Below are 23,309 nucleotides of genomic sequence, written 5' to 3'. Positions count from 1 at the left end.
CTCCTTTCTTAAACACTTAAGGGCAAGGCTGGAGACTGAAAGTGAGAACCAGTCCCGGTCCTGAACGAGTTCCCAGCGAGGATGGGGTGAATCACCGGTTCACAGTACACACAAAATAGATAAGAAGTGATTAAGGGAGTGGGTGGAGAGATCGGGGAAGATTCTGGCATGGGGTGGACCCTTGAAGACACTAAGTTCTGTAGGCAAAAGGGCACATTAGAGAGCGGGTGGGGGTTCCCAAGTGACCACCTCCGCAGCCCCTTCCCGGAGCGTGGGTGGGTAGTAAGTGAAGCTGGAGAAGGCGTGTGCATGCCCGCACTCATGCCCGCGTCCTTGGCAGCAGCCCCGGCGTTAGGTACTTTTTGCAAGGCGGACCCAGCTTAGGCCGAAGAACAGAGGGTCGGGAAAGCCCCGGGGAGTGCACATAAGTTTCCGGCTACTCCACAGGACGGGGCTGGGCTGCACTGGCTCCGAGGTGCCCCAGGCGAGGAGCGCCCGGGCGGAAAGGGTGCACGCAGGAGCGGGACCGCGCTCCCCTCGCCCCGCCCCGCCCCTCGACTTACCGGGCTCGCTGTAGCTCAGGTGCAGCACCCGGCCCAGAGTGGAAAAGCAGCAGCGGGGCCGGCACGGCTCAGGAGCCCGCGCCTCCACTGAGAATGCCTCCACCTTGCAGCCCGCCGCCACGAAGAGCGCATCCTGCCCGCCGCAGCACACGCGCTCGGGCTCCTGCTGGCACCGCACCACCTGCTGCGAGCCAAACGGATGCAGGTTGTATAGCTGCACCATGGCTGCTGGCCCCCCGCAGCACCCCGCTGGTCCAGCGCCCGCTGGGGGACGGGGGGAGAGGGGCGGGGACGAGGGTCCACTTCCGCGAGCACAGCGAACCGTGTCACGTGAGCCGGCGGAGGCAGAACACACCCCTTTCTTTAAAGAGACAACGCGGGGAGCGCCTACGGGACGGGAGCCGGGGCGGGGCCAGTGTGCCCGGTGGCATCCTCTGTAGATCTCTTCCCGTTGTCAACGAAGGACCTCTAGATAGGGACTGATTCTTCTGTCTGTTGTCCGGTTTTGCGTGTGCAAAGCTTAACAAGAGACGGAGCCTTCTGTCCCTTGGCATTCCATCTAGCTAACTGTATATCTATGTGTGCGTGTGTGCGCGAGTGAGTGTGTGTGTGTGTGTGCAAAGCTTAACTATATAGAAATGGAGCCCTCTCTGTCCATTGTCCAGTCCGGCCCCTTCACGTCTGTGTGTATGTGTGTAGGTGCGCGCGTGCGTGTGCAAGCCTTAGTTTGATCCAGATGGAGCCTCTGTCCATTGTCCCATCCAGACCCCTGTATATGTGTGTGTATTCTTGTGCCCGTGATCGCGCTTCTGCAAAGCTTAACTTGATAGACAGAGCACTTATCCATTGTCCCATCTAGATCCCTGCATACATGTATGTACACGTGTGTATATGTAGAGATATATCCCTTTATCCACCGACCATCTAGCTCCCTGCATACAGGTATATGTATGTTTTCTATATTTTTTTAACGATTATAGATACAGTTCTAGATATATGGTGCTTCAAAGGTTTTATTATTACATTTATTATATATGATTTTATTTAATTCCTACAATAACTGAGTGAGGTTGGTGCTTTTTTTTTGCAGATGAAGAAACTTATTCACTTAAGATTTATGCTATATGTTTACCTATATATTTTATATGGATCTACATATATTTTGTGTGCCTATACGTTGTATATGTACCTATACATTGTATGTGTACCATATATTTTATGTATATATATATATTTTGCTATGCACCTATATATTTTATTTGTATCGATACATATTGTGTATACCTATATATTATGTGTATCTATAAATGATGTGTACCTATATGTTTTACATGTATCTATAAATATATTTTAATGTCTATATTTTATTTGTATCTACATATATTTTGTGAACCTATATATTATATGTATCTATATATATTATGTGTACCCAAATGTTTCATATGTACCTATATATTTTCTGTATCTATACATATATTTAACATGTACCTATATCTTTTATTTTATCTATATATTTGTGTACCTATATATTTTTAAAGTACCCATAAATTTATATGTATCTATATATAGGTTTTGTGTCTATACAGTTTTATATGCACCTATATATTTTGTATATGTCTAAACATATATTTTAATATGTACCTATGTTTTATTTGTATCTATATGTTTCATATACCTATATATTTTTATATATACATACATTTTCCATATGTATCTATATTATTTTTTCATAGGTACCTATTGTCTCTCCCATTAGAATATAAGGTCATTGCAACAAGGGATTGTTTCATTCTTCATACTGTTTTCTCTAGGACCTAGCACATAGTGGGTGCTATAAATATTTGTTAATTTATTCTTATGCATAAAGCATAGCATTTAGTAGAGGGTTAGGCACTTGGCAGGGATTCTCCACCCAGCTTCCCAAACCCTACTAGAGAATGGGGCTTTATGCATGATCACCCTTTCCTTCTCTCCTGCATGCAGAGCTAAGAAACAGGCAAGTGGCCCCCCTGCCTAGATTTGCCCTACTTAAAAACCAGAAGCCTTCCACTCACATTATTCATAAGCTTTAGAACTGAGGACTTTAAAGTACAAGTGAATCAAAACTAGTATGTACTAAGCCAGAATCTCCCAGATATTGTCTGAGGTGACATTCAAGCCCTGGACTTCCTAGAAGTAAGAAGGCACTCACTGGGTATGATGTCAGGAAGCCCTGAGTTCAAATTTGACCTCTGACATTTAATAGTTATCAGAATCTACCTTTTGGCTCAGTTTCTGCAACTATGAAATGGACATAATAATTTATGTGCTATTATATTATAAGGGGCATAGTAATAATAAGCACTAATATGCCAGGAGTGTTGTGAGATCAAATGAGATATTTGTAAAGCTGTTAGCACAGTGCCTGGCACATAGTACGTGCTTAAAAAACATTTGTTTTCTTCCTTCTTTCTTGACCCTATACCCATCCAAATATCCAGCATTATTATTACGTAGTGTGGCATGAAATGACTCAGGCCACAAAGGTTGAAGCTTGTAAGCATATTGATTTATTAAGTGATGCATGCCACTTGCACAATAAATGAGCACCAGATCTCCTTAGCTTAGGACTGGACCCAGAATACAGGGGAATGAAGATATTTATGCATTAAAAACAGTCAAATAAGGCCAATTAATGAAAACAAGTAACCAGGACACAAAATTAGGTGATCTGACTTTTTAAAAATATAAACTTGTTTGTTTGTTACATTAAAATACCTGAGTAACTTCCTCTCTCCTTCCCCTTCCTATATTAGAGAAGGCATCATTTGACAAAAATATATGTGTATACATATATATCTATATATAACTGGCTTGCTTGTTTCTATTTGTCGGTTCTTTTTCTGGTGGTGGACATACACAAGTCATTCTTCAAATAACATTTCTGTTGTTATATATGATGTTCTCTTGGTTCTGCTCATTTCACTTTACGTAAATTCATATAGGTGTTTCCATGATATTCCAAAATTTACCTGTTTATCAATTTTAAACTGCAGAAGTATTCCATCACAATCATATGGTATTTCTTGCTTAGCCATTCCTCAATTGATGGCATCCTTCTCAGTTTCCAGTTCTTTGCTACAATGAGAGCCCCTAAAAATATTTTAGGATATAAAGGTTATTTTCTTTTTTTCTGATCACCTTGGTAAATAAATCTAATAGTGGCATTGCAGGATCAAAGGTATACACAGTTTTGTAAGTCTTTGGGCATAATTCTAGATTGCTCTCCCAGTGGCAGGATCAGTTCACAGTTCCACCAACAATGTTTTGGTGTCCCCATTTTTCTATATCCCCCTCCAAAATCTAGCATTTTGTCCTTTTATCATTTCAGCAAATCTGATAGGTGTGAGATGATATCTCAGAGTAATTTTGATTTGCATTTCTCTAATCAATAATGACTTAGAGCACTTTTCATATGGTTAAACAGAACTTTTCATTGGTGTTTTTTGTTTTAATATCACCATCAATTTCTGATATATCCTTGCCCTCCACTGGACCCAAAGTCAGGAGAACTAAATTTAAATCTGACCTCAGACATTTCTTAGCTATATGAATTTGCACAAGTCATTTAATAGTTATCTGTCTTCATCCAAAAACTGTCTGTTCATAACTTTTGACATTTTATTAATTGGGGAATGGCTCATATTCTTATAAATTTTATCAGTGGAATAAAACAGATAAACAACAACCAATAATAAAATATTATAGTAAACTTGTGTTTGATGGAATTAAAGATCCAAATTTTGGATATAAGAATTCACTTTTTGATAAAAATTGTTGTAAAAATTAGAAGAAACTACATATAGACCAATATCTTATACCATTTACCAAGATAAGATAAAAATGGGCATATGATCTAGGCATAAAGGGAGATATCATGAGCAAATTAGAAGAACAGGGAATGTATTATCTATAAGACTTATGGGTAAGAGAACAATTTATGAATAAACAAGAGATAGAAAGTATTGTGTAACATCCATGATCTTAAGTGGGGTTAAAGCTGCCTCACAGATCATGGATGTTACAATTGTGAAGTATAAAATGGATGATTTTTAATACATTAAAAAGGATTCGTACAAAGAAAACTAACAGTCAAGATTAGAAAGAAAGCAGTACATTGGAAAATGTTGATAGACAGTTTTTCAGATATATGTCTCATATCTAAAATATGTAGGGAATTTTGTCAAATTTGACTTTTAATTGGAGGGGAAATAAGGGAATTTTCAAGTGGGAAGTGGAGGGAGTGAATAGGTACAATTCCCTGAAATTTAAAAAAAAAATGGTGTCCCATTCTTTCAAGTATTTATAAAGCAACCAAATGAACATGGAAACAATAATTGATTGAAGAAGACACAGTCGACTTTCAGATAAGATGTATGAGTTGCTTAAGATATATAATTGTGAGAAAACTCCTTGCATCAATCTTTGGACCTGCCTGAGTTTCTGGTCAACATAACCTTGCTTTTTGATTAGGGTCTTTAAGCAGCAGGTAGAGATGGTCCAGCTTCCCAGGCACACAAGACTAAGTCCAAACAATGCGATAAAGTTTTCTCATGATTCCCACAATTGAATGAAGTTTTTTCACAAGACAAAAATTGGACTAGACCCACAATTGAATAGAAAAGGAACTGAGCCAGATCCAGAATTGACTCACAAGATGGATTCAGTGTAGTTCCCTCAGTTCTCATCACCACTTGCTGTTCTTATCCCTTTACTAGAGAGATATCTCCTACTCATTGTCTTACCATATATACCATGTGTCACCTCCCCAGTACCCTTCTTCAACAACTAATTCATAGCTCCAATAGTGTTTTATCTTTCAACTGTCCCTCAGCATTGACATTCCCATCTTTTGTCTTTTTTCTCCTCAATTATCTAGATGTAAGGTGAAATCTTGGAGTTGATTTGATTTGCATTTATTTTTATTGTAAGTGACTTGGAACAATTTTTCATATAGTTATTAATAATTTCTAATTCTTCTTTAGAAATTCTCTGTTCCGATCTTTTGACCACAGATTTGGGAACCCAGGCACCTTTCATCACTAGACTAGATGAAGTCCATATAGGCTTAGAGATCCATTCAGCTCCTTCTGTGTGTGTGTGTGGTGGTGGTGGAGGTGGGGAAAGAAGAAGGATTATTAGAGAAGAGTCAGAAGATTGGTTTTTGCATTCTGTTCAGATAGCATGGACTATATTCTACAGCCCCTGGACTTGAAGCCAGAAAGACCTGAATTCAAATCTTGCCTCAAGACACTAGCCAGGTGATCCTGGGAAAGGCGCTTGACACTCTGTCTCAGTTTCCTCATCTGTAAAATAAGAAAATAATAGCCCTGACCAACCAGGGTCATTATGAGCATCAAATAAAATTATATATGGAAAGAATCTTGCAAATTAAAGTACCAAATAAATGTTAGCTATCTTTAAAAAAATTAATTGATCTATTTGTTGCATTAAAATTCCAAGGCATCTCCCATCCTCCCTCTCCTCTCCACACTAGAGAAGGCATCATTTTATAAAAAGATAGATTTTTTTATTTTGTCAAGAATTGCACAGAAACATGGAATTTCAGAGTTGGAAGGGACTTCGGTGGCCAATCAATCCAACCAAAAATGGCTGGAAGGGAATTATCACACAGGTCCTACATACTTCCGAAAGACCTAATTAGGAGCAATAATTGGAAGTTACAGAGATGCAAGATTTAGCTGAATATAAGAAAGAATATTTTAACAATTCATCCTGACCCAAAATGGAGCAAATTGCCTAGAGAAATAGTGAGCTTCTCAATGCTGAGGACTTTGAGGATATGCCGAATGCCCAGCATATTACATGGCACGTTGAGGAAGAGATTTCTTTATTGGGTAGGTTGGACTAGACAGTTTGACTTTCTGATTCAATTCTGTATCCACATGGAAATACTAGCAGTACCCGTGCCATAAGACTGATGGACATGAATCAATATTGCCCAAAACATGGCACCAAAGCAAGGCATCATTCTACTCCACCCCACCCCCTTATACCTTTTTGGTCTGGGATGCAATGGAGTCATGAAAAAGATTGCTATCAGGTTAGCTAGGTGACTCAGTGGATATAAAGCCAGACCTGGAGATGAAAGGTCCCGGGTTCAAATGTAGTCTCAGATACTTCCTAGATGTGTGACCCTGGGCCAGTCACTTAACCCACATTGCCTAGCCCTTACCACTCTTCTGCCTTAGAACCAATACTTAGTATCAATTCTAAGAGAGAAGATAAGGTTTTTTTTAAAAGATATCTCTGACATTCTGTGGGAATGAATGAGTCTAAAAGTAGCCAGTAATGGACGTTTTCCTATCCATAGCTCTGGAGAATTCAGTGTTGTATGCTGTAAAGATGAAACAAAGAAATTGTGCATATTATTAGCTATATTTTCTATTACATGGAAACAATGACATACATTGTTTTGGTTCTAGTTTAGTAGTATTTGCATTCATATGATTATTAATTAGTCATTTTGATAATATTATTTTGAGATTATGATAATTTTACAATATTATGATAATAATATCACAATGGAAAAAGGAGACTAAGAAGAATAGGGAATCTAAGGATAGTTCCAATATGCCACTGCCAAATGTTATCATGTAAGCCAGTGATTCCCAAAGTGGGCGCCACTGCCCCCTGGTGGGTGCTGCAGCGATCCAGGAAGGAGGTGATGGCCATAGGTGCATTTATCTTTCCTATTAATTGCTATTAAAATTTTTAAAAAATTAATTTCCAAGTGCGGTAAGTAATATTTTTTTCTGGAAAGGGGGCAGTAGGCCAAAAAAGTTTGGGAACCACTGATGTAACCAATCATGTGCCTCATTCAATTTTCTGCCTATTCAAATCCTATTTGTCCTCCAAGGTCCCATATACTTTCCACCTTTTCCTTAAAGCTTCCCCCTGACAATTGCAGTCCCAAATGTTGTCCTTTCTGATCAGCAATGGCACTTTTCTATACCAAACATTTCGACACTGAGTTAAAAATGTGATTATTCCTACTCTTGAAGTCTATGGCACCAATATTTTCCCTGTCACCTAGGCTTGGATCAGCCTTAACTCCTCCAAATTCAGTCACTCACCAGCTGCTTTCATGCCTTTCTATGAAGACTCTCCAAGGTTCATTGTTTCTTCTTTGTGCCCACTACCACTATAGTCCTAGTTCTGGATTTCATCACTCCAGTCACCATAGTCTAGGATCTCATCATCTTGCCTCTGGATTTCGATAGCCTCCTAATTTGATTTCCAGTGTCTTCCCTGCCCTTGCACACTGCTTCAGACTAATACACTTAAAATACTGCTTTGATCACCTTGCTCCTCAATTTAAAAACCTCCTAGATTATCCCAGCTTGTTCCAAAAGGAAAAGGCATTCAAACCCTTGGAGATATTCCTAAATTCTCACCTTTGAGAGATGATTCTGGATACCTAGCCTATTTTTTTAACTTCCAAATAAGATTTCATATTTTAAATTTACACATCATCAAAGTACCTTTGGAATTACCTAACCCCCACCTCACAAATGAGTCAAACAAAGAAGAACAAGGTGTAGCAACTCTCCAAAGTTTGGAAATTATTGTTCTTTAGAAGCTCTATCATTTCCCCTCCCTACTTTTACTATACAACACACACTTCACATTTCTTTAGAGTAAGAGAAGAAAAGTACATAAGGATGTTGTTCAGTCATGTCCAGCTCTTCCTGTCCTTATTTAGAGTTTTCTTGGCAAAGATACTGGAGTGGTTTGCCATTTCCTTCTTCAGCACATCCAGTGGATTCTTTTGTCAGGCAATCAGAGGTTAAGTGGCTTGCTTGCCTAGAGTCACAGCCAGTATCTGAGGTCACATTTGAATTCTGATATTCCTGACTCCAGAGGCACTAGTCATTTCACCACCTAGCCACTTAGGATGAGAATAAGGAAAGCTAATTTCCATGAAAGTAATATTAGTCAGGGAGGTGTGTGAGAAGGTGAGAGCAAAGGTAAGGGTTGAGCAACAAAGATATTCGAACTTGTTCTGGAAGAGAGCAGTAGGAAATTCAGAAGAGGCTATAGATTGGGCAATATTGGCACTTCCATATTAAATTTGACATATACTTTAAAAAAATCAAGCACATGGTGGAGAATCAGGGATTTCATATGTAGTGTATAATTCCATTTTTTCTCTTCTGTGTACATTCTATTTGTCAAATTGACAATAAAACTAATTAAATTTTTTTAAAGTTCTCAACACATTTTTCCAATTATAATTAATTAATTGGGAATTTTTTTTTCATGATTACATGTTTCATGTTTTCCCCTTCCCTCTACCCTCCCCCCTCCTGGAGCTGATGAGCAATTCCACTGGGTTTTACATGTAACATTGTTCAAAACCTATTTCTATATTATTAATATTTGCAATAATAGAGTGATCATTTAGAGTCTACATTCCCAATCATATCCCCATCAAACCATGTGATCAAGTAGTTGTTTTTCTTCTGTGTTTCTACTCTCACAGTTCTTCCTCTGGATGTGGGTAGCGTTCTTTCTCATAGGTTCCTCAGAACTGTCCTGCATCGTTGCATTGCTGCTAGTGGAGAAGTCCGTTATGTCCGACTGTGCCATAGTCTATCAGTCTCTGTATACAATGTTCTTCTGGTTCTGCTCCTTTCACTCTGCATCAATTCCTGGTGTTCATTCCAGTTCACATGGAATTCCTCCAGTTCTTTATTCCTTTCAGCACAATAGTATTCCATCACCAACAGATACCACAATTTGTTCAGCCATTCCCCAATTGCTGGACACCTCCCCATTTTCCAGTTTTTTTGCCATTACGAAGAGGGCAGCTATAAATATTTTTGTGTATGTATTTTCCCTATTAACTCTTTGGGGTACAAACCCAGCATTGGTATGGCTGGATCAAAGGGCAGGCATTCTTTTAAAGCCCTTTGGGCATAGTTCTAGATTGCCTTCCAAAATGTCAACACATTTTTGAAATAAAAGATTCATCCTGTAATTCTGAAGGGACTTATAAAAGAAAATGCTCTTCACCTCCAAAGCAAGAACTGTTTGAGTCAGAATGCAGATCAAGGCGTGCGATTTTCCACTTTAGTTTATCTATGTTTTTATTTAGGGGTTTTGGTTTTACATGAGTATTCTCTTATAACAACAACCAATATTGAATTATGTTTTGCATGATAATACATGTATAACCTTGATCAAATTGCTTACTATCTCCAGGGGGGAGGGAAGTAAGGAAGGGAGACAATTTGTTTCAGATAATTTCTGAAAAAGTCATGTTGAAAATTATTATTACATGTCATTGGGAAAATAAAATACTTTTAAAAAAAGATTTTTCCTGGACTTAAAAATCATGATTAAGTATATTATAAGTCAGTTTGGAGAGGGGGGCAGCTATTAGGTCATAGATTTGGAGGTGAGAAGAACCAACTCCCTCATTTTGCAAATTGAGAAACTGAGGATCAGAGGTATAGCAACTTATCCTATCTCATAAAAGTAGTAAATGGCTAAGTCAGGATTGGAACACCAGTCCTCTGACTCCAAACACAACATTCTTTTCAGTGGGCTTTTGTTCTAGTCCCTTCTTCTAAAAATAACAAATGTGGTTTAAAAAAATTCATTTAAAAAAACTGCTTGTTTCCATATATTTACATGAGTCAAATATCAAGCACATGGAAAAATGGATCAATTTTAAAATATATTATTAGATTTGTTCACAATACATTTTAGTAATTTTCCAATTTGCAAAAGATTTTGCTTTAAGAATAAGAGTATTTTTTATCATTTGTTCTGAGCCAGATATCTAAACATTGAGACAGTAGAGATCTCTGATGAAAATGTTACTGCACTAAATACTTCAAAGGCATCTTTGTCATGTAGTTATCATATGATAACTTCAAATATTCCACCCCAGCCTAGTGGGCAGGATGAATCTGAAACCCTGGTTAAGGTCAAAGCTTTATAGCGGAAACCTCATTGTCATAGAAAGAGTATGGGGAAAGCTCCATTATTATTTGAAAAATATTTATTTAGAAGTATCCCTAATCTGTACTGCTTTGCAAGTTTCTTAAAGATTGAGACTATATTTTGGGGATTTTTTTTGCTCTGTTTTGAATCATCCTGAAAGTTAACACAATCATTAGGCATAGTTAATAAAATACTATATATACACTGTATCATTTTTCAGCTGTGTCTGATTCTTCATGACCCCATTTTTGGGGTTTTCTTAGCAAAGCTACTAGAGTGGTTTGCCATTTTCTTCTTCAGCTCATTTTTTATAGTGAGGAAACCAAGGCAAACAGGGTTAAGTGACTTATCCAGGGTCACACAACTAGTAAGTGTCTGAAACCAAGTTTAAACTCAGATCTTCCTGATTCCAGGGCCAGTGCTCTATCCATGATTCCACCTAGTGCTAAATTAATATGTACTTAATGATAGAGATGCAGGTTTAGAAGTAATTTCTATTTTGGTCTAGAGATTTGGAACATTGAAAGAATGTCCTTTTCCTCCTCACTCTAGCTCTTGATGACCTAATCAGCTAGGGGCTTTTATGGGACCATACATTTAGAACAGGAAGGAACTTTGGATGCCATCTACCACAACCCCCTCCAAATGAGGAACCGAGGCCCCAAAAAGGGAAGTGACATCAAAAAAAGAACAGAAGGAATAAGTAGTCGAAGTGGGATTTGGATCCAAGTTCTCAGGGCTTTTTCCACAGTGTCACTCTGCTTCCCTGCTATCATTTCTCAGCAGATAACTCCTAGATTTATACATTCTGATCTTTTTTCTCCCCAACTCCATCCTCATATCGCCAGCTGTGTGCTTGACATCTCTACCTGGAGGTCCTACATCCTATCTCAAACTCCATATCATCATGTTTCCCCTTAAACCCATCCCTCCTTCTAATTTCCCCATTTCTACAAAAGATACTGTCATTCTTCTAGTCACACCCCATTTCTTAGGAATTTGTTCTTGTCTCTCTTTCATCTCCTTATTCAGCCACTTGTTGCTCCCTTTTGAACATACCTCACATCTCTCCCCTTCTCTCTACTCAAATTACAGCCATCCTAGTTCAGACTCTCAACATCTCCCCCTTGGATTATTAAATCCAGGCTTCTAATTGGACTTTCTGCTTCCTGATTCTCCCATCTCCAATTCACCTTCCAGAAAGATGCCAAATTAGAATCCCTACAGCACTAATCTGCCCACATCATTCCCATGCTCAAAAAGCAGGGACACGACAGGCACAATGTGGGATGGTGGATGCAAGAATCTGGAAGACCTGAGTTCAAATCTAACCTCAGACACCTCCCAGTGTGTGACAAATGGGCAAATCACTCAATCTTGTTTGCTTCATTTTCTCATCTGTAAAATGAACTGGAGCAAGAAATGGCCAAACACTTAGCATCTTTGCCAAGAAAACCTCAAATGGGGTCACAAAGAGTTGGCTATGACTGGACGATAAAGAATGGGGGGTAATAATAGCACTTACCTTTCAAGGTTGTTGTAAGGAGCAAATGAAACAATATTTGTAAAGCCTGGTACAGGGTAGGTGCTTTGCAAATGCTACTATTAAGAGTCTCCAAGAATTCCCCACTGCACCTAGCACAAAATACAAATTCCCTCTGCCTGGCATTTTAAAACCTTCACAGTCTAGCTCTAGCTTCTCTGTCCAAGTTGATTAAACATTACTCCCCTTCAGAAACTCTATGCCCTGGCTAAATTGTCCTACTTGCTATTCATAGTATTCAACATTGCCTGGAAGGATTTTTTCCCTTCTCATCACTACTTCCTGGCACCCATTGCTCCCTTCAAAGCTCAACTCTAGGGCTACCTCCTAGAGGGCTTTCCTGAGACCCTTCTGTTATTACTGCTTCTACCCCAAATCTCTTAGTAGTTTTATACATATCCTTTTTTAAATTTATTTGTTTGTTTATGTACACTTTATTTTTTAAAGTATTTTCCCATGGTTACATGATTTGTGTTCCTTCCCTTTCTACATTCCCCCCCCCCAAGAGCTGACAAGCAATTCCACTGGGTTATATATATATATTATCACTCAAAATTTATTTCCATATTATTTATTTTTTGTAATAAAGTCATCTTTTAAAACTAAACCCCCCCAAATCATATACCCTTAGGAACAAGTGAATATCCTATATTTATTTCTCTGTGAATATACTAGGATCCTATTTACTAGGACCTAGTAGAAAAAATATAAACTTCTTGAGGGCAAGAGCTGGCTCATTTTTGTATGCCTATCCCTAGCACAGGGCCTGGCACAAAGGAGACCCTTAATGGCTGTTTGCTGATTAAATGATGAGAAAATAAGTAGATCAGAGTGCGAAGTCGTAGAAGGAATAGGCTGAATGATGATTCTGGCATAGGTAAGCCAACATTTCACCATGGGGCCTTTATGATAACTCTAGAAGGCTCTAGAGCCTCCTTCCTCAAAGTCCAAGACTCATAACATTGAAAGTGGGAAAAGGTCTTAGGAGATATGACCCTCTTCTAGTCCAATCTAGTTTACAACTGAAGAAGTTGATATCCCCAAAAGAGAAAGGGTTTGTCCAAAAATACCTTGATAATAAGTGGCAAAGCCAGGACCAGCCCTGGGGTCTTTTGACTGCCAATACAATGAAAGATCTTCCATCTAGACTGTGTTTAGATTACCAGGCACCCCAGCTTTCCACTTCAATCCCATCTGAAAATTAAATCTCCCAGGCAAAAAGATAAGTATTAGGCAATTGGGTATTATAGGGTATAGAGAGCCAGCCTTGGAGTCAGGAAGTCCCAAGATCAAATGTTGCCTTGGATCTTTCCCAAAAGTGGGTGAAGTCTCTTAATATTTCACAGCCTCAGTTTCTCCTACTATAACTGAGATAATAATAGCACCCACAAGATAGGGCTATTGCAAGTCTCAAATGAGATGACACGTGTAAAGTGCTTTGTAAAAGTTTCTAGCTATTATTGTTGTTATTATTATTATTAATGGCACATACCCACATGGACAATGGTTTTTCCTGTCAGCTGGACTCCAATTTGAAGTATTTAGCTAGGAATACAGGCTCTTAAGGCCTCTGCTTTTCTTTTTCTTAAAAGTGTTATATTTGATTTATGTATTTGAGTAGACATTCTCTTGTCAGACTGACCTCATACTAACTCCAAGCCTAAATCTAGAAGAGAAATGGAAAATGGGGAACTAAGCACAATGAGTCAAAACTGAAAAGAGTAGAGACGGGAGGTCCTAGGTTCAAATCTGGCCTCAGACACTTCCCAGCTGTGTGACCCTGGGCAAGTCACTTGACCCCCATTGCCTACCCTTACCACTCTTCCACCTATAAGTCAATACACAGAAGTTAAGGGTTTAAAATAATAATAAAAAAAAATTAAAAAAAAACTGAAAAGAGGCAAATTTAAGATGGAGTTGCTAAACAAGTAGAACCGGCCCAAAGGGGAATGATGATGTGTTTCCAGAAGTGATGTGGCTCGTGGTCCTTGGAGGTCTTTAAGCAGAAGCTGAATGACCATTTGCCAGGTGTGTTCGTGTGAAGATTCCTTTTAGGGATATCCATTGAGGTCCCTCATAGTACTGGAGTCTATGATTCTCTGTGCCCCTCTTTTTCTAAGCTAGGGGCATTATCTTCCTCTAGGCATTTTTTGATTTTAATTTGCTAGGCTTGGTAATATTAGTCTGTGGAGACACCTGGTGGTGTGATGAGCCCATAGAACAGTTTTCTTCTGCTCTTCCCAGCAGGATAAATGAGCCATGAATCTTGGAATCAAAAAGGACCTCAAATTCAGAAGCAACCCAGCCTTTCTCTACCCCTGGCTTTCAGTAAACCTTTTTATATTCTCAGTTCAACATGAAAAGAAATCAACTTTAGAGTTTACGGTATTTGTGTGTATGAGAAATCAAATAATTTAATTTTTTCATAAAGAACATTTTGTTTTCTACATAATAATATTTTTTATGCCAGAAAGTCGTTGAATGTTTATAAGAATACAGTTAAATATGCAAGTGGGAAGCATACCTATCCTAACAACAACATCTTTGTAAAGCACTTTGTAAAACTTGCATAACAAAGTGCAATGTAAATTATTTCATGTTAGCTATTCTTATTCATTTTTGGTGGCAATAGTATGCCATATTCAGCCTTTAGTTTGTTTCAAGTTTTAGCTATGAATAAGATCAGCACTGAGAATCTTGATTCACAGAGACTTCTTATAAATGAAAATAAAGCCATGTCCAGTAAGAATGAGATATGTGTCTTTAAGTTGGCATCCAAAACGTGGTCCCTTCATTGTTTGGAAATGAATTCAGAGCTTCTAGTTTTTGCAGAGATCCCTTAACTTTCATTGGGTCTTTGTTGCTAATTATTTCGAGCTCAATATGAAAAGTGTTGCATATCCAAACCTCATTCATTCTCTTTTGTTAGCTGGAAATTATTTCTTCAATCATTTCTTTCAAATGTTTCAGATATACTATCAAGTTCTCTCCCTTCACTACCCACTCTGTTATCACTAATTTCTCTCCAATCCTCAAATTTTCAGATTTTTCCTGGAACATTCCTATTTTGGGGACATTTCAATAGGACAGAAAAGGTATTTACCAAATAGTTTTAATACTCTTTTGACAAGCTTCTCATGCCTCCCTCTCCCCTCCTCACCTCCATTGAATACCTCTTCCTACTACAATATCTCTATCAAGAAATCATTAGATCTCCACCTGAAGAGTTAAAATAAGAGTCTCCAGGGTTCCTAAGACCTCAACCCCTAGCCTAGAATCTAGGGTTTAGGAGTTAAGTGCTGGGTTTTATTAATGAGTCTATACTCTATATAAACATTCATGAATCACTCTATTTTTTTTTTTTTTTGTTGTTGTTGTTGTTGTTCCTGCTTCCCTTTACACTTGATGTCAGGGTGGTCAAGACAAATTGACTGGATGCTGAGTATTATGAATTAGACCTTGAACTCTTCCCAAGAGTCAATTTTCTTCTTCCTTGAATCTTTGTGAGGGTGAGAAAAATTGAGAGCACTGACTATAAAAGGGAATATTTTTGTTTTAATTGAAAAAAAAAATTGGTGTGGAGTAGTACAGACCTGTGATATCATCATTGTAAAGAAACTTCTACAGATGGATAGAACTTCCCAACACCAAGACCAGGGATAACTTTTGTTACCCACAGTTTGAATGAATGAATGAAAAAAAATGTATTAATTATGTGTAAAGGCTTAAGATAGAAACAGAAAAGAAAGGGAGTCAAGGCCTCAAGGGTCTTCTATTCTAATAGAGGTTTCTGAGGTAAGTTAGGTGAAAAGACCCAGGGGGTCCTGAGGGCCCAGGGGAAAAGCAGATGACATCTTCTTCAATGTCAATGCCTTTGATAAAAACAATATCTCTTTCTGATAATACAGAGGACTTTCCTGTGTTGTCAGAGGCAAAGAGAGGTGAATTGCCAAGCTAGTGGTCATATAGTTAGTCTATTTGAGGCAGTACTTGAAACTTTTCTGTCCCTGAAACTGACCATCTATGTAACATGTCAAGATGAATCTTTTGGGGGGGCAGCTGGGTGGCTTAGTGGATTGAGAGCCAGGCCAACCTAAGGAAGTCCTAGGTTCAAATCTGGCCTCAGACACTCCCTGGCTGTGTGACCCTGTGCAAGTCACTTAACCCCCATTGCCTAGCCCTTACTACTCTTCTGCCTTAGAACCAATACCCAATATTGATTCTAAGATGGAAGGTGAGGGTTAAAAAAAAAAGAATCTTTTTAACTTGAAAAATGTATACATTATCATATTAATTGACTATAGTCACACATTAACACAAATAGTACCAAATTATCTCATTTTTCAAAGATGCTTATAATTTAATGGTAAATTCCAAAAAGTCAGGGAATATATTGCTTTTTCTATTTGTATCCTGAGAGTGTAGGGAAGTTTCTGGCATATAGTAGACATTTAAAGAATGTTTTTGATTAATGGATTGATTGGAGCAGATTGGTGGCACAGTGGATAAAGTGTCTGGTCTAAAGTCAGGAAGACTCATCTTCCAGAGTTCAAATTTTGCCTTGGACACTTCCTAGCTGGGTGTCCTTGGGCAAAATCACTTAACCCTTTCTGCCTCGGTTTCCTCATCTGTCAAATGAGCTGGAAAAGGACATGGCAAACTACTCCAGTATTGCTGCCAAGAAAGCCCCAAACGAGGTCACAAAAAGTCTGAAATGACTGAACAATGGATTGATTGGATCTCTCGTAAATCTCCAAATACAAGATGGGGATGAGTTGGGAACAAACTCCTGGCATATCCTCAAAACATGGAACTGAATTGTTTCATAATGAAACTGAGATGCAGTGTTTGTGTCTCTGAATCTCAGCCCACCTTTGTTTTAGTTAGTAGAGGCGAGAAATAATGGCAACAACAACAATAAAAAATACATAATGGCAACATGAAAAATGGGAGGGAAGGAAATGTTTTAGAAATGTGTTACAAAGTTCTGAAACAATCTTCCCATGAAGTGACTAAATATATAAAAAATGAGGAGTCCATATTAGAGCATCCTGCAAGGTAATCAAAATGTAAAGTATTATATTTACATACAAAAAAATAATTTCTCCAAGTGCAAAGTGAAGGTGGGCAAGGGGGTGGAGTACAGTAGACGATAATTTATCAGAAAAAAATAGACAATAAGTTCAATATGAGTTAATAGGTCTCTATTAACATCTAATGGGGTCATAGAATATAATAGACTTTAGACTTCACTGACAATCATAGAGCCCAGAAAAAGGAAGGGGAGAAGATAGCCTTTGCTGTATTCTGTCCTGGTCAGAACTCAACTGGAATACCGTATTCATTTCATATTTTAGGAAGGATATTGAGAAGCTGGAGACTGCCTAAAAAAGGGGCTTTAATGTGTTTTTCCCCCCTTTAACAGGCGAGTAAAACATAAGGACCCTTTCTCAGAATCATGTTTTTTAAAGGAATAAAATAAAATTAATAGGTTTACAAAGGAAACCAGTTGTAGAGCACTAGTCCTAGAGTTGATAAGAAACGAGTTCAAATGTGACTTTAGATGCTTTCTAGATGTGTGATCTGTGGCATTAAAAAAAAAAAATCTCTCTTTGCCTCAGTTTCCTCATCTGTAAAATGAGGATAATAACACCTCCCTCCCTAATAATGAGAAATATCAAAAAGTATCATGAATTTGGGGACTCCCTTCTCCCAAAATTGAACTATTCAAGCAAAAGCTGACTGACCACTTCTCAAGTATATTGGGGCAGTTAGGTGGTACAGTTAGTAGGACATAGACCTGAAATGCGGGAGGTGTGAGTTCAAATCCAGCCTCTGACACTAGTTATGTGAATTTGATTGTCACTTAATCTTTGTCTGCCTCAGTTTACTCCTCTGTAAAATGAGGGAAATAACAGCAATTACATCACAGGGTTATTGTGATGATCAAATGAGATAATATTTGTAAAGTGCTTTGGAAACCTTTGAGTCACAGTTTACACAAATGCTAGCTATTATTGTATTTGAAGAGAGTAGTCTCATTCATGCACAGGTTAGACTAGAATGGAATCTGAGATGACCCTTTTAATTCCAAACAACAAACATTGATTATTATGCATTATTTCAATATTCTGTCTGTAATATTTTTACTCATTTTTGAAAGGAACGTTTTATTTTAATTTAAGGAGAATCAGAAATTAGAGAAATTTGGAGTGGGTGTTTCAGAATAATTCCCTAGGGGGGAGCACAGGAGCTGTAAGATTTGTTACAATGCAACTTCTACCTTCCCTTTAGAATGAGGGCAGATGTTGGGTGATGGAATCAAACAAAACCCAACAGTTTCTAAGAAAGAAGTATGGTTCTGGTCCTCCTGGAGAGTTATGAAAGGCTGCTGGGTCTCCTCCTGAGGCCTTTTTGGATTTTTGGAAGATCCTAAATACAAAATGAGTCAATGTTTTCAATGGTTATGGAGATTATGTGGGAATCTACAGAGGTGGGAAGGAATTCTGGAAGTGGGAAAGGGGATTCTTGAAAATGGTAACTAGGATTAGAACCAAACATTTATTCCAAACTTCTGCCTTAGATTTCAGACATAGTTAATGATTATGATGATATTTCTCCAACATTCTATCAGTGATACAAAGGTGAGTCTACCATATAGGCTAATTCATATATATTTATATATGTACATGCTGATGTTTATTGTACACATTTATATATTTATCATATAATTTATGTGCAAATATAATTAAATAATTGTCATATATATCAAAATTATGTGAATAAATAATATAATCACAATGCAAATGATATAATTATACAAATAACTCATATGTAAGTAGCCATATATGTTTACATACTTATATACTAGATATGCAGATATACTATAGAGATATGAACAAAAATTTTACAATATATACATAGGTGTGTATAGACATGCATACATATATATCAATGTATATGTTGAGAACTTGAGAGACTGTCTAATCCGTTATAGAAATGGGAGATATGTATGTGTGACTTATAGGTAAATAATGCTAATGAAAAATGGAGGTTCTCTTAATTTCTTGGTCCACTCATATATAGGGATTAATAGTAGTGTATATAAATTTTGAGAAGAATAACATTAAATTAGTAGAAGGAGACAATAATGACTGGTTGGAGGGGCAAGAAATGGAATTTTTTCCTACTAGATGTTTCACTGGAACTTGGCTTGAGTTTCCATACTAAATAAATCTGATGATCAATTTTGGGTAGGTAAATGAAAATGATAAATTCTGGATTAGTTGTGGTAATGTGGCAGTCCTTAAATTCAATTTGACATTATTCAAACTTTGCATTTGAAGTCCTAGTTTTTACTCACTTTCGTGCCCATCAATTTTATCAAGAGCTTGGTAAAACTATCTTCCATAATAAGAATTTCTTCCTGAAATGAGCAGTGAATGGCATCTATTTTATTGTCCAAAAGAAACTTGGAGAGACTTAGAATCACAGGGAAAGTCAAGGCAAAAAATGGTTTATTCATAGTGCTTAACTGTAGAACCGAAATCTTGAACCCAGGTCCACAGACTCTTAAATTTAAAATAACCTCAACTGTTCATTTGATCCAAGAGGAATAGAGTTGATTTTTAGAAGTCACTGAATTCTCCACATCGGAAGGGGCTTCAAAAACTAGTACAGACCCCTAGAACTGAACTCCCCCCGGAACTACAAGGGACAAGGGGTCATCGAGCCTTTGTTTTAATGACCCTCTTCGCCCCAAGGAACTGTAACTCAAAATAAATCCGTAAAGATCCCCTCTCTCTCAACTCTTCCAGCTGAATTAACTAGATGTGTTAAAAGAGATGTAAAGATTCTTTGTGATCTCTCAAGTCCATTTGGAACTAACAACATTCGAAGGGAACAAATGTTCCAAGACGATTGTTACCCATAGGTACCCCCCTCCTCCCCGGGGTCCCTCCGGTAAAAATCTGCAAGGGCTTCTTTGAGATCTTGCAGTCCCACCAACTCCTTCTAGATAGGCATTTATTCTGCACTGACTGAGCGCATCCCAGGCGTGGGAAACAAAAGGACATAGTGCTAGCCGAGGAGGATAAGAGAACAATGCAATTCTGGGAGGCACCTTTAATTCAGCCTCCCTAAAGGGTGGGGTATTGTCATGCCTCCGGCAAATGGACATTCTTGGTAACTTTATTGTTTTAAAAAAGTTATTTTTGTAAAAAAATAATTTTGAAACAAATTCACAAGGTCAAAAAACAAGTAATTCTCCTCTCCGAGTCCTGATTAGGAATCTCAAAGATACGCAAAAAGAGACTTAGTTTCGAGGGCGACTCCCTAGGGCACACCCCTCAGGAAACATAGGGCTCCCGGGCTTCAGGGCTGGACACTTTTGGAGCGCGAGTCCCCAAGGTGAGCTCTGCTGGAGCAGGAGCAGAAGGGACGGAAGGCTCCGTGCTCGGACGACCCAGGGAGCCCAGGGGCAGGTAGGTGCGGGGAGCCCACGTAGCGGAGGTTTGGGAAATCCCAAGTCCAGAAAGCCAGTGCTCAGCTTCTGAGCAGAGACTCAGAGAAGGGGGGATCGCCCCCCACTTCCCCGCCCCCAAAGTCCTGGGGCGGGAGGGACCGCGCCGCGCGCCAACCCAGGGGGCGGGGAAAGGCCCGGATGAAACCAGCCGCGCGGGGCCCGGCCCACTCACCTCTTTGAATTGTAGCGCGGGGGCAGGTTTCGCCTTCCCCTTCTGCGATCTGATTGGTCGAGACCCGGCAGACTCTACCTTCTATTGGACCGTGCGTCTGTCAGTCTTCTCAGATCGCGGGGCTGGGTTTGTTGCGGGAAGGGAGACGGCGGCGTCGCTCGACGACGACGGGCGGAGGAGGGGAAGCGACGTCGTCGCTGCCGCTGCCGCCGCCGCCGTCGCCGCTGAGGCAGTAGCTGAGGCAGAGGCGGAGTGAGGGGAGTTGCGGAGCGGGTTGGAGAGGCGGTAGCGACTTCGGTTTCGCATCCCTGTTGGGGCGCACTCGCGACCTTCTCTTCGCTTTTTCTCAGCGGCGCGGCCCGAACCGGAGCAGCAGCGCGGTGAGGCGGGCCCGGGGGGCCTCAGAGCGGCGGGGTCCCGGACCCCGCCTTCGTGCCCAGCGCCATGTCCTGGATGTTTAGGAGGTGAAGGGGCTTTGGGGGGGAGAGCGGGTAACGGTTTTCCCTGGATCCCCAAATCAGCGGCCCCCCCGAACCCCCCCGGACATCTCCCGCCACGCGCGCGTGCCGGCTGAGGGGGGGGTCCACCCTCCGCGCGACACCGCCCCCCCCCCAGCACCCTCAGTGGGGGGTCCCCGTGTCCAAGACCTTGGCCGGGGAGGGGGGGGCAGAGGGTTCCCGGCATCGCTGCCCTCACCTGTCGGTTTAAAGGGAGCCTAAAGGGGGGCGGGGGGGAACCTAAACAAAACACCGAACTGAAGAGAAACCTTCACGTGGTCTTTCTCCTCAGCATGACAAGAGGACTTTCTCTTTTCCTCCCCTTTAGGACGGATGCGCCCCAGGTGTTCTTTAAAGTGTGAGTTACCCTTCCTGCATTTGAAACTTGTATTCACGCACTCTCGCAGGGACCCCAAAGTAGTAGGACTCGTAATCCCTTAGTTTTTTATTCATTGATTTTAAAAACAAAATAGTGGTAATGATGCAGGACACGGAAGGGGATCTGAATTGGGCGAACTGGATAGTTTTTCTTGGATCTGTAAATAGATCTTCAGTTTCCCCGAGGTCACAGAGTTTATATTTTGTTTACTTGTACTCTAAACGCAAGACCCCCAAATGTCTGAGCAGTTTTAAGCGATTAAAGCTTAAACAACTGACTGTCATTGAATTCTTCGTGCAGTTTTAGACAATTTGGGTTTCTAGTTACAAATCACTTCACTCAAGAATTACTTACTATCCCTTATAGTATGGGGATGTATACATGGATTAACAGTGTTGCTGCCCTCCCTAGAACTTAGCTGTTTTGGAGTGGCGATGATAAACACATTTAGAATCAGATTCACTGCAGAACCGCACCATTGGCTAAGAATAAAGAACCTAGGGAAGATTCTGGCTAGGTGCTCTGGGACTAACCACCGGAAGAAATGTTTTTGTGGTGTCTTCATAGAGGGGATCAGTCAATAAACATTTTGTGCCTACCATGTTCCAGGCACTGTGCTCTGGAGATTCAGAAAGAGGTGACACTTGAAGGCTGGAATAGGGAAGTGGTGAGACATGGGGGAATGTTCTCCATTGTGCAGGAATATGAATTAAACTAAGGAATTTGAACTTTATTCATTAACGAAGGAGATGTTGAAAGTCTTTTGGAGAATCTACATAAAGTACTTTGCAAACTTTAAAGCACTACATAAATGTTAGGTTGGCATTATTTTCAGTGAGGGGAATGACAAATCAGACTTGTACTTTAGGAAGATTAGTCTTGATTTGGTCTGGGGTGGATTGTAGGAAGGAGAGACTGATTATGGGGAGATGGGGTAGCCTGTTGAAATATCCACTTGAGAGTTATGGAGGACTTGGAACTGGAATGATCAGAGTGGAAATAGATAAAATGGGGATACATTTTATTGATCTACTCTCAAAATTTATTGACTGGATATGTGTGAGTAGGAGCAAAGGGGGAAAGAGGCAAAAGATGACTGAAAAGCCTGAGAGAATGGTGATGCCATTAGCCTGGGGAAAAATTTAGAATTTTTGAGCTCTTTGGGAAAGGGAGTTGGAAGGTTGGTGAAGGAGAGGAAGGTTACTAGACTAATTTGGACATAGTGAATTTGAAATGCTGACATTACATCCATCCAAGTGCAGGTGTCAGGCAGGAGTTTAGAATTGTGGAACAGGACCTCTGGAGAGTTGGAAGCCATTGACATAGAGTGACAGTTGAAGCACTGGAAGGTGGTAAGAGAAAAGAGAGCTAAAGGGGAAAAAAAATTTCCTGCAAACATTTTTTGCACTTATCTTCCAAATAGTATTATATATTTTAAGTATAAGACAGATTAATGCTGCCAGACAGATTTTGAAGAATAATTTGGTTGAGTAGAAGGTGGTTCTAGGTAGAAAGAAAATTATAAAAAAAGTTCACAATTCTTTTATTTTTAACATCTGGTTGATTGAGACAATACATAATGAAATCGGTGTTTTCTAATGAATTCGTACTTTATCA

General features: G+C 39.5%; 2 protein-coding genes across 2 annotated transcripts in view; one reads left to right on the top strand and one right to left on the bottom strand.

Moving 5' to 3' along the window:
• Positions 1 to 786, bottom strand: part of HPS3 (HPS3 biogenesis of lysosomal organelles complex 2 subunit 1) — a 46,340-nt gene extending 45,554 nt beyond the window's left edge. Inside the window, exon 1 of the mRNA XM_044670847.1 lies at positions 564 to 786. Within this exon, the coding sequence (XP_044526782.1) occupies positions 564 to 786 (223 nt within the window). The remainder of the gene's footprint in view (positions 1 to 563) is intronic.
• A 20,474-nt stretch (positions 787 to 21,260) lies between these two features.
• The window catches only part of HLTF (helicase like transcription factor), a 31,745-nt gene continuing 29,696 nt past the window's right edge, over positions 21,261 to 23,309 (top strand). The window contains exon 1 of the mRNA XM_044669468.1: positions 21,261 to 21,280. Coding sequence (XP_044525403.1) covers positions 21,261 to 21,280 — 20 coding nt within the window. The remainder of the gene's footprint in view (positions 21,281 to 23,309) is intronic.

Source organism: Gracilinanus agilis, chromosome 3 (genome assembly GCF_016433145.1).
Source record: "Gracilinanus agilis isolate LMUSP501 chromosome 3, AgileGrace, whole genome shotgun sequence".
Classification (NCBI taxonomy): domain Eukaryota; kingdom Metazoa; phylum Chordata; class Mammalia; order Didelphimorphia; family Didelphidae; genus Gracilinanus; species Gracilinanus agilis.
The sequence above is the reverse complement of the archived record's forward strand: the minus strand, read 5'-3'. Positions and strand labels throughout refer to the sequence as shown.